The 14628-nt window shown below is 45.3% G+C and overlaps 5 protein-coding genes across 5 annotated transcripts; 3 read left to right on the top strand and 2 right to left on the bottom strand.

Annotated features, from left to right (window-relative positions):
- Window positions 1-1847: 1847 nt before the first annotated feature.
- Window positions 1848-4749, top strand: VTP01DRAFT_10374 (uncharacterized protein; the record flags this gene model as incomplete). Its single annotated transcript, XM_069378729.1, has 15 exons — window positions 1848-1983; window positions 2060-2178; window positions 2251-2390; window positions 2459-2611; window positions 2667-2863; window positions 2941-3162; window positions 3228-3612; window positions 3674-3708; window positions 3769-3806; window positions 3875-3933; window positions 4004-4020; window positions 4085-4118; window positions 4175-4179; window positions 4255-4671; window positions 4742-4749. The coding sequence occupies 15 exons, from the start codon at window positions 1848-1850 to the stop codon at window positions 4747-4749; spliced, it is 1965 nt and encodes a 654-aa protein (XP_069239799.1).
- Window positions 4750-6170: 1421 nt separating this feature from the next.
- On the top strand, window positions 6171-8104 carry VTP01DRAFT_10373 (uncharacterized protein; the record flags this gene model as incomplete). Its single annotated transcript, XM_069378728.1, has 5 exons — window positions 6171-6312; window positions 6371-6675; window positions 6733-7088; window positions 7157-7554; window positions 7635-8104. 5 exons carry the CDS (start codon window positions 6171-6173, stop codon window positions 8102-8104), a joined length of 1671 nt encoding a protein of 556 aa, XP_069239798.1.
- An 87-nt stretch (window positions 8105-8191) lies between these two features.
- VTP01DRAFT_10372 (uncharacterized protein) lies at window positions 8192-9265 on the bottom strand (the record flags this gene model as incomplete). Its single annotated transcript, XM_069378727.1, has 8 exons — window positions 8192-8395; window positions 8465-8540; window positions 8610-8760; window positions 8818-8840; window positions 8906-8943; window positions 9011-9070; window positions 9133-9156; window positions 9221-9265. 8 exons carry the CDS (start codon window positions 9263-9265, stop codon window positions 8192-8194), a joined length of 621 nt encoding a protein of 206 aa, XP_069239797.1.
- Window positions 9266-9399: 134 nt separating this feature from the next.
- Window positions 9400-12366, bottom strand: VTP01DRAFT_10371 (uncharacterized protein; the record flags this gene model as incomplete). Its single annotated transcript, XM_069378726.1, has 9 exons — window positions 9400-10209; window positions 10273-10493; window positions 10550-10682; window positions 10737-10871; window positions 10934-11086; window positions 11152-11346; window positions 11401-11428; window positions 11496-12049; window positions 12127-12366. 9 exons carry the CDS (start codon window positions 12364-12366, stop codon window positions 9400-9402), a joined length of 2469 nt encoding a protein of 822 aa, XP_069239796.1.
- Window positions 12367-13194: 828 nt separating this feature from the next.
- On the top strand, window positions 13195-14488 carry VTP01DRAFT_10370 (uncharacterized protein; the record flags this gene model as incomplete). The annotated part of the gene is made up of 3 exons (XM_069378725.1): window positions 13195-13737; window positions 13812-14156; window positions 14225-14488. The coding sequence occupies 3 exons, from the start codon at window positions 13195-13197 to the stop codon at window positions 14486-14488; spliced, it is 1152 nt and encodes a 383-aa protein (XP_069239795.1).
- Between the last annotated feature and the right edge of the window lie 140 nt (window positions 14489-14628).

Raw genomic sequence — 14628 nt, 5'->3', positions numbered from 1 at the left:
TGTTTATTCCTTCTTGAAAAGAAAAAAACTAAAACTATGGCAACTGCTCTTGACATTGTTGAGTCAAGGCAATAAGGCGTTAAAAGAAATTGGGACTTTCGTCCCCTTGGCCCTTACCCCTTCGCCACCTTTCTCACGATGAGTGAGTCCAGTGGATCCCTCGTGCAAGTCTGGTGGCCAGCCTCGTTACCACCGCAAGAAGGTCTCAGATTTTTTTTTAATGAGCCAGTGGGTGGCACTTGAAAAGATGTCCCGAAAATTTTTATACCTGTTTATTTTTTTGTTTTCATGAGCTTGTGGTAACATTTCTGCATTTGTGCCTCTCTTTGGTATCATATGAAATCTAGGCAAGTTTTATGACATGGATCAGTTCAAAGGCGTCATCTAATACGGAAAATCGAGGTAGTTACATTGTAGCAAAGTCTCGAAGGCGTCAATTTTGTTGACGTTCCTCGTAGGTGCGTCTCGGAGTCTAAAACGGTTCCCTGCTCCTCCTCTTCTTTCAACTCTTTCTTCTCTCAGCCCTAGACAAGAAGTTCAAATGGTTGGATCGAATGTTCCTGTGCCCCCGTGCCCTCATTTTATTGACCGCGCCCAATGCTGCCCGCGCACGACACACAGAAGAATTTTCGCGGTCCTATGGCTACATCGTCCTGGATCCAAGGAGAGATGTACCGTTGGTGTCTTCTAGGATGCATGTTGATTGTATTTTTCCATATAAATACGTGCTATAGCCGTTTCAAGCACAATAACGTTGATTGGCAGGACCACACATGCTTGTGACCCTGGTGGGTCTATGTCAGTGAAATCATCAAGATATTACTTAAAGAGCGTATAACACACGTTTATTTTGAAGCACACAATCAAAGCACATCCTAAAAGAGACAATCATTTTTACGGTACACGTCTCCTTGATTCAGTGCAGTGGTGCTAGAGAATTGCGGATATTCTTCTCTAACGCCACCCGTGAGTAGCTCCAAAACGCAGCAGCAGATAACTGGAGTAGCCGTAGTGGTGGTTGGATAACACTCCTACTGTAAAGTTGTCGAAGCCTACACTTCAATCGCGATAACCATAATAATGTCACACTTGTCACAATCGAAGCCGAGTTGCCTGAGTAAAAAGTAATGTTGCTCATTCTCTGGGGGCGGTCTTTAAAACAACGATAAAATCCAAACTTCAAAGGGCTCAAAATGGATGCTACTTTCGTTATAGCTGCTTGAGCTTCTAACACATTACTTTAGCAAAAGTAGGGCGTTGAATGATACCAAAATATATAAGTGTGCATTAGCAAATACTCTCTCCCTGGAAGAAAACATTTTTTGGGGTCCGCTTTGCACAAATGACACGGAAATGTTCTATTAGTTTTTGAGCATATAAATTTTGTAAATCGAGCACCTCGCCGGGGTGGTCTTTGAATATGGACTATGGCTGGAGGTGACCATGTATCGCTTTTACGGCCAATTTTTAACTTGTTTACTAGCCATTTCCATGTGATCGATGTAATAATTTGGGCAGCAGGGCCTTGATTCCGTAGCCACATGCATCACGCTAACTGCGTTCAACTAAGCTCGCCTGAGCCACGTTAATACTCAGCTGACCATGTTGCTTAGGATCCGTCTACTGTCGCAGAAGTCAGGATTTTAGGTATAAAAGGGCACGACATGTATTTTGTACCTATCAACTTGGTTTCTTCCCCATTTATTAAATCTTGACTTTGTATCCAAGAAATGAGTGGAAAAGCACGATATATATTTGATTGTCCCGATTGGCCCACGGTCGGTATAGTGTACCCGCAACTGAATGGAGAGTCTGTGACACTGGAGTCCTGCTGGCAATATCTGTCTATGCTGGAATCCTTTGATAAGCTGCTTACAGCTTTGGAGAAATATCCAGACGAGCTCCAGATCTACCTGGTCATGGCCGAAGATCGATACACGCAGCTCTATCTAGACGATAATGTTAGATTAGACACGCCGCTTGGTAAGAAGATACGCAGCAACACGCCATTTACGTCATTGCTCCAGATTCTTTTTTAAAACTCTACTTGCTTTTTTAGATGCATACCTATTTTGGCATGCGCATTTGCTGAGTCCATTCAGGTACTACGAAGATGTTGAGCAAAACATTCCGAAAAGAGGGCAAAAGCCAAACGAAGATGCATTGCTGCGGTCTTGCGTAAGTAGTAGAAGGGCAAACCAAGAATAACAATGGATGGTGAATGTATTAGATTTTGCTACCCGTGCTCAGCATAAAGAAAAGTGGTACGGGTACAACGGTACATCTACGTTCCAGGGCCTGCCCCGGTGGATATCCAGTGTGCACGCGCATCGCAACGACGTAAAGTATACTGCATGTCCACAATGCGCGGAACAGATTGGATGTACCTGGTAAGTGTTGCAGATGAAACTCATCACAATTTGATTTTATACTTATTTAAAGCACTCCTCTTCTCCAGGGCTAAATACGCACACTGGAGAATGGATCCCAATGTATCAATGCGCTGTGAAAAGTGCAAGTATCAATTTTCCGTGGATACAATGTGGCTCCGGCAGCTCTCTCGTACTTTGCTTTGCGCAGATACCAATGAACGCGAAGCGATAAGGATTAAGTATGTATTTAAGTCCGTTCATGTTGTATTATATATTGACAAAATCTTGTACTAGAGGAACATGGTTAGACAAGAACGGCGCACCAAAGAGCGCTAGCATGTTGCAGCAAGACGATGCAATCCTTAAGAAACTTGCACTCTCGGACTTTGCATCGATCCGCAATTTTACCGACCTCGAGACGAGACTCATTGCAAAGGCAAAGCAAGTTGATGCCCAAGAAGGAACTAGGCGATACGAAGAATTTGCTGCGAGTAAGTCAAAAGTTATTATTCCAGGGATATTCATATTCTACATTGTTTTTACATAATCTCTCTTCGACGTTGCACAGAACTGTTGAAGACAGTCAAGACGTCGTACGTGGGCAATCCACACTGGTTCTCGATCGATCTTATCCAGGCAGTGAAGCGGCAGCGCAAGTTCATCAAAACGGTCATGGCGATCGATTGGAAGTTTCCTGAAGGTGTCGTGCGAGGCATACGACGGTACCGGGACTTTTTGCATATTATTAGCAAGAATCCTGATTTGGTGGCCGTTCCAACTATTGAAATTGGCAAGTTTACATACATAGCAATTGTTGTCAATCTCAAGACGATTGACCCGATAATTGGTGCACAGATTTGGCGTGGCATACACATATGATCTCTGCTTCCAGATACAGAAACTTTTGCCGGATCTATCTCGGGAAAGTCATCAATCACGACGATAGTATTCCTGATTCAAAGCTGAAAGAATACGCGAAACAGACAAATACGGCATACGCTAACGCAAACATTCTCTATGGTATCGATGATGCTGACACGGAACAAGGTTTACATTTAGCAAACAAAAGCAAACGTGCGGTAGATGTGATTGCTTTTGGAAGTTACACGAACGATTTCGGCAAGGAGTACCTGCATGGATCATACAAACTTCCAGAAGATACTGCACCTCTTTCCGGCAAAAACAGTCTGCTCTCAAAAATATCAGTTGTCATTGCCACATTCAAGAATCCTTACGGACGGTAAATAACCATGTTGAGGCTCTATGGGTTGACTGAATTTGTCTCAAAATTCAAAAAATAGGATATTGACAGATTCTTCCAGCTACCATGATCTCAGTAAGGAGAGCTTGGCGAAATATCTATGTGCACAGGATAACTGAAAACTCAATCAATCAGAAACGGCACATGGTGGTTGGTTCAAGAATAAAGGATCGGTAAGTGTAAAATCGTAAGGAAAAGTTGCTGTGGTCTATCTGGGGCAAGAATTTACATTTTACTACAGGAAAAGGAGCAATCGAACATGTTAAAAGAAGTGGAAGATAGTGGTTACGGATACATTGGGTAGGTATCCAACACTAGCAAATTCTAAAGCATCTTATTGGATCATGAACTCTAATATTCTACAAATTAGAACAATCAACTGTGGAGGTATTGAAGCTTGTTATTACGTGCGATACTTTCCGACGATCTCACAGTTATTTGCTTGCGTTAGCATCGCTCGAACGCGCACAAGTTCTATCTACAGTGTAAGTCTATTCTCCATTCCTTACCGCCTCGCGGTATATACTGACACAACACACAGGATAGGTGAGAGAAAGACTTGCGCAGCCATTAAAAAAAAAAGAGCAAGGACACGCTTTATTCACATGCTTTACACAACAGATTGCCACGCCAGCGGGTCGCCAACGTCGGGACAACCAACAAGGAATACAGCAACATCAACGCCGCCTCCTACAGGAGATGACCACTTTTACCTGCATTACAAGTTGTTCACACTCGTTGCGCCTCCATCGTTCCTTCCCACCGTTCTTTCGGGTCCATCCGCTCCCTTAAGGAAGAAGAAGAATGCCAACAAAACTTATGCAAACAAGAGCAACTATTACAAGAATAACCGCTCTTGGCGTTCCTCTGGAGTCGGTGGCAAATCTTCCAGAACCGGTGGTGGTTTCTTTGGCAGCTTCGGTGGCAGCTTCGGTGGTGGCTGCGGAGGAGGAGGTGGTGGAGGCTGCGGAGGAGGTAGTGGAGGCTGCGGAGGAGGAGGAGGTGGTGGAGGCTGCGGTGGAGGCAGCGGCGGTGGAGGTAAGTACATTATCATGATTAGATGTGTATTTCTAGCTTAAACTACGTTGCTAATAACCTGAACATCAAGGTTGTTAACGCCACGCATGCTACGTGTCGAGTCTCTGGATGTATCTTCAAAATTCCCAGTCTCTAGGAGCATTGAACTTATCATCGACATCATTAATCATCCATGTTTATCATTTTTTGTATCGACTATACATTGTACTTTTAAATAAATATCGATATGGACTGTCAATAAATTCCACGTACCTGCAGCGGGCTTTTCTTTGATTGGCTGTTATCAGCATCGAACGTGGAAGGTGCACTAGAGGTAGACTGAAGGCCTGTAGTAAGAAGAAGGACGTCATCATGTATTAGAAAACTCAAAGGAATAAATCTGATTTCTTCACTGATTTCCAAGTGGGAAAGGTACTAGTTGTGTAGATAGTTGATACGCGCAGCGTTCGCGACACTAAAAGCTGTTATTAGGCCTACAATACGTAAATGTACCACCTTCTTCACGTTTTTCTGTTGCCGATCAACATGTTCCCAGTAGAAATCCCGCCGCTCCCAAAATGCATCCATTCACTCAGTTGAAACTACATATGCAAAAGTGAGTTAGCTACGACGTGCTTAGCTACAGTGCAGCGTCGTGCATAGAATATAGCAATATTTTTTTTTGGTCCGAAAGATTACGAGTAGAAGCAGGAATGTGATACTAGCAACAATAAACAGGGCGCATAGTAGCAGGATCTTTTTTTCACTACGTAGGACAAATGGGGGTTGGTGGCCACAGCGTATAATATTTGAATAAGAAAAAGAAGCAAAGTGAACCCATCCACGTCAATGGTACCCTCAAGGATGGCTATTAAGTGAGTGCCCAAGGCCCAAAATGAGTAATTCGTGCCTTACATTGACAGATTGTACCACTCAAAAGGGTCTTTAACTTTTTCTTTTGGCTTGCATCCTTGCTGCTCGTACGACCACCAGCCAATCCTTTGACTATTCCTTTTTTTTGCTAGTTCACGGGTGCATGCGGAAGTAAACCAAATTTATTGTTTTCCACTACTTATCAACACACATTCACTTTTGAGTGATCCATAGCACGAGAAGCGAAAAACAAAGGAAATGAAAAATACAAAAATTAGGACTGTTTGTTGCACCCGCTTGTCATTTGCATATATTAATCGTGCAACGAAAAAGGTCAGATATTACAGAGCTACTACGAGCGCTGTTGTCTCCCAAAATATAATCATGACGATTGCGCTCCCTTCCCTGATTTCCCAAGTCGGAGGACAAACGGGTACACAAGTGTCGTACGAAGCAAAATGAAATTTGTTGCTACCACAGTTTATTCTTTTCCACTTTTTGCTTTTACCCTTTTTTTTATCTCTTTACCCATACCGTTCGTTAAACCTTGTCTTGCGTGTGTGCGCGCCTAGCAAAAAAAAGAAGACAGAACAAGGATTGCACAGTAGCCTATCCTCTCCTTTTTTATCGCAACACACGCAACGATCATGAGAATCCTTACGTTCCTTTTCCTAATTTACGTTGCGGTCGCAGTATCAGCATGCGGCAGACACAAGAATACAAAAGTCACCCCGGCCCGCGATCACAAGTATATCGTGCAACTCAGTCCTGAAGTTGATATCGAGAACTGTGAGTTCGATAAGCTGTTTGGTCATCACTGAGAAAAACTGATAATGCGGGCACGCAGTTATTCCCAAACTGATCCAGGGCGCTGTCGGTCTCGTCCACGATCTCATTGAGGAGATCGGAGAAGACGTGCAGGACCTATTGGGTCGGACTTACGACCGTGGCAGCACCAAGAAGGTCCACGTTACCAACAGTGTGGATATCGGCGGCGGATTCAAAGCGTTGACGATGGATATCTTGGACGATCGCCTCTTGGAACCCATCATCACCACGTTCTCTGAAGTCTTGTCAATTTTCCCTGACGACGAAATCCAGTTCCAGCTGCCGAAACCTACCAAGTCAAACAAGGATAAGCGCTATTACATTGTATGGCATCATAGCTAATTAATAGTGTCACTAGCCTGCCTAACACTGTCTTTTTAGCGCTACGATCCTGTGTATCAACCGAAAGGCGAACAACCGGGTATCGTTGCAGAATCCGAACCGGAACACGACGAAAAACCTGTGACAACAGCTTCACCAACACGCACGACAGCAAGAACAGCACCAACAACCGCTGCTACAGGCCAAAGCAAGAAGAAATGGCCTGGATGGACATCGAGCATCTCCCCGAATGATCCTTCTACTGCGACGTCGACGTTGTCAGCTGCTGCCACGCCTTCCTCCTCTTCTAGCAACATTTCGTACACTCAGCAAAAGAACGCTCAGTGGAACCTTGTCCGCATATCTGAGCGCGACTTGGATCTCAAGAAACCGTACATCTATGATTCGGAAGCAGGGTAAAAATATAATACATATGGCATATTACACGCATCGGACATATGTATTCATTTTCATGCAATTGTAGCGATGGAGTTACGGTGTACGTCGTGGACGACGGTATCGCGATCCATCACGAGGATTTTGAAGGCCGCGCAAAGCACGGATGGTCTGCTTTCGGCAACAAGACATCCAAGGTTGTGACATCGAGCAGCGCAAAGAAGGCCCAGGCGAGTCCCTTGGACGGCGGTGGACACGGCACACACGTCGCTGGCCTGATCGGCGGCAAGACATTTGGTGTCGCCAAAAAGGTCAACCTGGTCAGCGTGCAAGTTCTGAGCGCTGACGGCAAGGGTACCGTATCCAACTTTTTGTCCGGCCTGCAGTGGATTTTGCAGCAGGAGAAGGAGCAGAACCGACCTGTTATTATCAACATGTCCTTGGGCTTGCCCAAGTCCAACCCTGGCTCCAGTGCCCTGGATCAAGGTATGTATATACAATGTTTTGCTGCTGCTGCTGCTGTGTCGTCGTGATATACGTCTGTTGTTGACTTTTTGATTCTATAGCTGTCACTGCCGCTGTCAAGGCAGGCTTGCCTGTGATCGCTGCAGCTGGTAACTCGGCCAGCGACGCTTGCCAAATCACGCCCGCTGGAAACAGCAAGGTCTTCACGGTCGGTACCACGACCCAGGACGACGAGATGGATTCACAGAGCTGCTATGGCAAATGCGTCGATATCCTCGCGCCCGGCTACGATGTTACCAGTACATACATTGGCGCAAAGGATGCCACTGCAACCATGTCCGGTTCTTCCATGGCTGCACCGCACGTATCCGGCGTCGCTGCACTCCTTTTGCAACGCTTGCAAGACCCGACACCAGACAACTTGTACCAGCTCCTTACCGACCTTGCTACCCGAGACAAGATCTCTGGTATCCCCGACAAGAAAACTCCAAACGCTTTGTTGTTTAACGGACAGCAAAAGACTGTAAAGTTGTCATCTTCCTTGCTCAAGAAGGATGGTTTCCTCGCCTAATTGTAGTAATTTCGCCTTATTATATATTTTTCACACACGATTATCTATATAATTTTTCCTTTGTTATTGGGTGATGTCTGTTTTTATTTATTGCTTTGCTTTGAGCAAATCTCGTTCTCGCAATAGCTGATCGTACTCTGCCGATTGCTGAGCAGCACGCTTCTTGAGTCCTTCAATGTCACGCTCCTGCTGTTTCAACGCAGCAACTTGGCTTGACAATTCATCAATTTGCTTCTTGTACGATGCCTCAATTTCTTCCAAACGTCCCTGGTCTTCCTTGGCCTGAGCGCTCTGTTACATTGTTGTCAATTAACCTCAACCTTAACTTTGCAAATGCATAAAATCATTCATCGTATGTACCTCCTTCTTCATGTGCTGCAACTGTTCCTCTCTTTGGATCATGTCGGTGACTAACGCAGTAGTACGCTCCAAAATCCTAAAGGGGACAAAAACAATTATGCATAAACCTTCATTAATTCCATTCAAAAACGATGCTTGTACTTACAATGACAGGAAAAGCGTGAATCCAGTCAGGTAAAGGTTACGCTGAGCATAGAACCGCTTTGCATGCAAGTTGGCTTCGAAGCTATAGTCATGACGGTGCTCTGCTTCCTGCTCTACTTCTTCCTGGATCCTCTGCAGTCGGTTCACGGTATCTGTAGTAACGTTGTTAGATTGCTGGTCTGCGAAGCAGCGGCAGTACTACTACTTGCCCATAAAAAGGACAAAGATGAAACTAACAAGCGAGCGTAGCGTGGTTAGATGGTAACAGCAACGGACTAACATCCTTATTTTACCTACCCAAAGATGATTTTCAAAGCATGGAGTGCTTTTTGAATCTAAAGCAACCGGAACACAAGACCCTGAGCGCTTCCTGTTATCGTATATGCATGATTCACTACATACCACGGGAGACGACTTTATGCCTTTAAGCATAGCCCGGCGCCAATGGAGAGGTAACGGCAGCTTGAAGAACAGAAAGTCTTTAGATTAGTGTCGAACGCGATCTAGCTTCACGTGAGACTTACAACGAGGATGGCGAACATGGCCATCTAGGACAACGCGACAGTCAGTGCCCTGAGCTCCTGGAAATAGTACTTTTCTTGCCCTGTTTACCTCCAGTACTAAAAGCGTGAACGTAAGGGTATAGTAGATAGTCATCGTGTAGACCAAGAAGAGGAGGAACAAGAAACTCTCGGCACGTGTCACCCGAAATATTATGTGCTTCGGACACCCAGCCAGTTCCTTCCGGTCATTGCTAACTTTATGCAGCGTATCAACTTTTATTGGTATTATTATTTTGTAGAGCGTATCGGCCTCCGTACATTGTGCCCGCTAATGCTCTCTTCATCCTCTGATTCTTCTTCTTTTTCTTCTTCTTCTTCTTCCTCGCTACTTTCTTCTTCATCCTCCTCCTCTTCATCTTCTTCATCTGAGCTGGTTTCGTATTCGTCCACATCCGATGATTCTTCTTCTTCTTCAGATGTTTCTTCTTCATCTTCTTCGCTTGATGTATCTTGGTAGAACGCTTCCAGATCATAGTCGTCGCCCTTCTTCTTTGCTACAGGCGTGGGAGCAAACACGCCGCCGTGGAACCCAGTTGCTTCTATGCCAGACAAGGCCGTGGACGCGCCGGCGTGGTTCCTGTACCGCCCTTCAAAGCTATCGCTGCCAAATCCTTGTTCAATGACCATCGTCCGGCTGCCGGCCCAGCCTTCCAGTTCCTCTACATCTCGTACTGAAGGATCAGGTTGCTCTTCAGGATAATCAGGTAACGGTTCATAGTCAGGCAGAGCCTGGTTCGCTAGCAGCGACAGAGATCCGATTGTGTAATCTGCTCCTTCGTTCTCATGCACCGGTGGCTCCTTGTCCGATAACAAGACTTGCTTCATCTGCGCTTTCAAAGCATCCAAACCCGGTTTGTTTTCTTGGTGTGCTACTGTCAATGCCCGCAAAAACCTCGCTCGATCTCGAACATCGTAGCTGGTATCGTATCGAGCCAGGTTAAGTAAGTATTGATTAAGCGTATTAAGTATAGGATGATCAGGGTTAGCGCATATCAGTTTGGCGGAGAGTGTCAGGATCTGTAGCTTGGTAACATCGGTCTAAAATAAAAAGTGTTTAATAGAATAGGCATATCATTATTGGGACTTCTTAGCTTTACTTACTTCGTTGGCGAAATTCTTTACGGCTTGACGCAGCACATCCGGGCCAACTTTGGGCATCGTCTCTACATGCTGTCCTATCAGCCATAGAATGTTGGCTCGCGCCACCGGAACTTTGATTGTATCCAACAATTTTGCGAGCCTGATAATGGACCGCTGCCGCTCTTCTGTGCAAATTTGTAACAGTCGTGTTACCACCAGCACGGACTCTGCTACCACTAGCTCTGTAACGGAGTAAATAAACTATCCATGTCAGGTGCGTGTAACCACGCGCCCTTACCATTCGTACTATGCAGTAATTTCATCAGTTGTTTCAGACATCTGTTGGCACTTCCGGCAACGTTGACAGCGCAGCGTCCAATTGCCTGGATGGTTGCAGCCACGAAATCTTTGTTGGGATTCTTGACATATTGCTGCAAAACTACGTCTGAGTATCACTCTTCATTCTTGTTGGATTGTCAAAATACCTGAAATTCGTTGAGAATGGTGTGAATATTGCTTTCAGTAGCTATACTGGTCAGGATTTCTAGCTTGATATCACGGATGAACACTGGTTCTAGAGAGCGCACGTAAAATTGTTGTAGGAATGGTTCAAATAGATACTAAATAAATAGGCAAAGTTTGTTAACGTGCAAATGTTGCCACAAACACATTGTAAACTCACTGGTCGTTTGGATGCCATGACGGAGATATTCTTCAAAACAACGTACTGCAACTCGCGGTGATTTCGCAGCAGTCGAACGAGCGGTTTGGCAATTTTCTCTGCATCGGCAGCTGGTGCTAGGTGATAGAATAGACGAGCAACAGCCAAAACAACCTGAGAAAAAATCGCTCACGTTAACAACAAACAGTGGTATCAACCAACCAACGTAGGATACATACACCGCTGTTCCGGCTCTGCAGTAAGGGTATACAGCTTTTCAGTAAGAGCTCGTGATCCTCATCCAGTTGCACGATATCATCTGCTAGCCGCTCATCGTTATCTGACTCGTCGTCCTCTGAGGAATCAGAAAAGAACGGTCGATCGCCTCGATCTGCAGTCATTGTTTTCGGTGGCGTACGTGATTGATCTTCGTTCTATAGTCAAAGGTTAGCATCTCATGGATTAACAGAGCTTCTGCAGCGACTTACATGTGGGTTGGGATTTAAGAATTGTGTTCTAGCGATATTTCAAGGATTAGGAACTGCACGAAAAAATTGTCACACTGCTGTAAATGCAAGCATACCGTCCATATCGCAGCAAGACACCTAGTATAGCCATTTGTCCCCATTCATCGCAGTCTGCCAAGACAGCGCACAGTTTCCGGAAACACGGGTGAATCAAGTCAAATCGATTAGGACACACTTCGTTGAAAGCCATGATGGTGCTGCCTATGGTGATGGTCGATCTGTCCTTTAGCAGCGTAGCAATAATTTCGATCAAGGCATCCTTTTGCGACTCGTCGAGACTGTAGCATTTAGGTATGGCGTGGGCGGCGGCCTTGCGGACATACGGACTGGAATCGGTGGTGCATTTCTTGATGCCAAGCAGGACAATAGGGCTGATGACGGGTACGCGGATACCGCTCATGACACGCAGCGCCATGGCTCGAATGATCTGGTTCTTATCGCTGAGATCCTTTTGGAACGAATTGATCGACAGCAGCGCGAGATCAGGTTCCTGCTCGGCATATCGCAGCAAATAAATGTACACCAGTTTTCGCACTTCAATATTCTGCGCAACCACGTTCTTGACCACATCCGGAAAGAACTCTGAAACGTCCCGTCCCTTGGAGATCATCTAAAAAACCGTTGAGCATTGACCTTGCTAATGCACAGACAGGCATATTGCGTATGTCAGATATAATATATACATACTGCAATCAGCCTCTTGAGACCGTCTAGTTTCTCACGGTCATTCTTGGAATCCAGCTGTCGCTTAATGTTGCGCATTTTCTCCTCGGACGTGTCAAAGTATTGCGCGCCAGAGTCGCCGCCTGCTTGGAAGCCGAGCTCTCGAGCATTGTCCACGAGACCTTGGGACATCTTTTGCGACAACTTGGCCGCATTCTCGGCAAAGGTAATGGCCTTGCTAAAGTAGTCAGACACCTCTTCCATGGTCGAGGTTCAACAAGGTTGCGGCTGCTGCACCTTCCAATAAGCTGCAAGTTTGTGGAGCCGGAGTACAAATTCAACCACTCGGTTTTGCTGAGTCGTATCAAAGCAGACACACAGAGAGAGAACGCATGATAAGCAAGCAAGCAGTAGCAAGTTCTAGCATGGCTGTGGCTATATTTTGCGAGTAAATTAACCCGCAAACAAGAGTACTGTAAACTAACTACGTAAATGATATATCGAATATACAAGAGGAATTGAAGACACGTTGATATACAGTTCGACGTCGTCCGATACCCGTGATCAAGATGGCAAAAGCGAACCATATTATGTATAGAGTGCCACGCTGAAATACTCAGGTACCTTAAAGCTATCTAAACATATTGCAAAGATAATAAACAAGAGTTTTCTATTTTGGCTGCATGGATAAAATGTACTCTACAATAAAGGTCTGGTTCAATCAAACTACTTTGAGGGTCTAGTTCTGTGATTGGAACAATACGTAAATTGTCATATAGAGAAGCGTCAAACCATGACGACGGGCTATTGCTAGATAACTTTCCATGGGTTTCCCTTGGAGCAAACAAATAGCAACAGTGTGGCATGTGAGCATGTAGCTTGTTTTTTCCTGCCGTACATTTACTCGGAATAATTAGCATTGTAGGTGAGTCAACAAACGATAGGTATATGATATAAAAGAGAGAGGGACCAAACAAGCGTAACAACGTCTTTTTTATACATTTCCTGCTACTTATTATCGCTCGACAAATACAAGAGAAAAGAGAAAGGATGAAGACTTGCTTTGCCGTCGTGCTTGCGTCTGCATATTTCATGCTGAGCGCCAGCGCACAACCAGGCTGCTCTGGCGACATCAAGGTTTCGGGCCAATCTGATCTCGATAGGATAAAGTCCTGCAGCTCGTACCAAGGAACGATCCTCATTGACAGCGTCGCGGTGGCGTCGTTGCAGCTCAGCGGCGTCCAGATGCTCAAGGGCGACCTTTTGGTCAGCAACAACAATGCGCTTACCAGCTTTTCGACGGGAAAGCTTCAGGCTATTGATGGGACGCTGAAGCTGAGCAACAACAAGATCCTGAGCAAGCTCGATATGTCACAGCTGACAGCTCTCCGCAGTTTCGAGGCAACCGTCCAGCCTGCACTTTCCTCGATCTCTTTCCCGGCAGGTCTCTCGCAGGCCGATAGACTCCAAGTGTCGGATACCACGGCTACCGCCATCAACGGCTTGAAAGTGCAAAAGTTGACAGACTTTTTGGTGGATAACAACATTTATTTGAAGTCTCTCTCAATCTCGAACTTGACGGATATTGGAGGTACTATTATCATCTCGGCAAATTCGCCTGATCTATCTATTGATGTAAGGAATAAGAGCGACTTGGATGCAACTATTTACACTTGATCTAACGTCTATGGATTTTTTTTACTTTATAGCTGTCAAACCTGCATAGCATCAAGGATGGCTCGTTCCGCAACATGCGCGGCATCTCGCTCGATAATCTTGAGAAGGTCTCGGGCGATCTTTCGTTTATATCCAACACGTTTACTGAACTCGGCCTGGGAACGATTGACGAAATTGGCGGTACTCTGACATTAACAAAGAACACCAATCTCGAAAAGCTCGGCTTGCCCAAGCTGAGACGTCTCGGGGGAGCGCTATCACTCAGCGACAACAGTGCTCTTGCATCCATCCAGGCATTCCCCAACCTCGAAGAAGTTGATGGCACGCTTGATATTACCGGCGCTTTCGACGAAGTTCAACTTCCCAAACTCAACGATGTAAGGATCTCATATATCCATTCAGAGTGGATTGCTGTTATCCTAATCTGCTTTCTTTTTTTTTGTAGGTACGCGGTGGCCTCAACGTTCAAACATCAAGCAACAAGTTTTCGTGCAATGATATGAGCAAGCTCAAGAACGGTGTGATCAAGGGCAACTCGTTCTTGTGCAAGGCATCTGTCGCACAGCCCAAATCAGGCCTAACTGGCAAGAACGGTCTGGGTGCGGACGGAAGCGCTGACTCGGGCGCTACCGCCTCAGCTCCCCTCCAGATGGCTGTTGTTGCGCTCACCGCGTTGATGTTATCCGTCATGTACTCTGCACAGTTTTAAACTAACATTCGTGCTTATTTGCTGCAGTGTACATATTTGTGACAACATATATTTCAAATTGTTGATTTATAAACATACATTTACATTTTACAGTAATATGTCTTTCTTTTTTACAATATGATGCTAGTTACGAGGCGTCG

The sequence above is a fragment of the Rhizomucor pusillus genome (genome assembly GCF_041956525.1).
Source record: "Rhizomucor pusillus strain CBS 183.67 unplaced genomic scaffold VTP01scaffold_8, whole genome shotgun sequence".
Taxonomy (NCBI): domain Eukaryota; kingdom Fungi; phylum Mucoromycota; class Mucoromycetes; order Mucorales; family Lichtheimiaceae; genus Rhizomucor; species Rhizomucor pusillus.
Note: the sequence above shows the minus strand (reverse complement) of the source record. Positions and strands in the feature narration are given on the sequence as shown.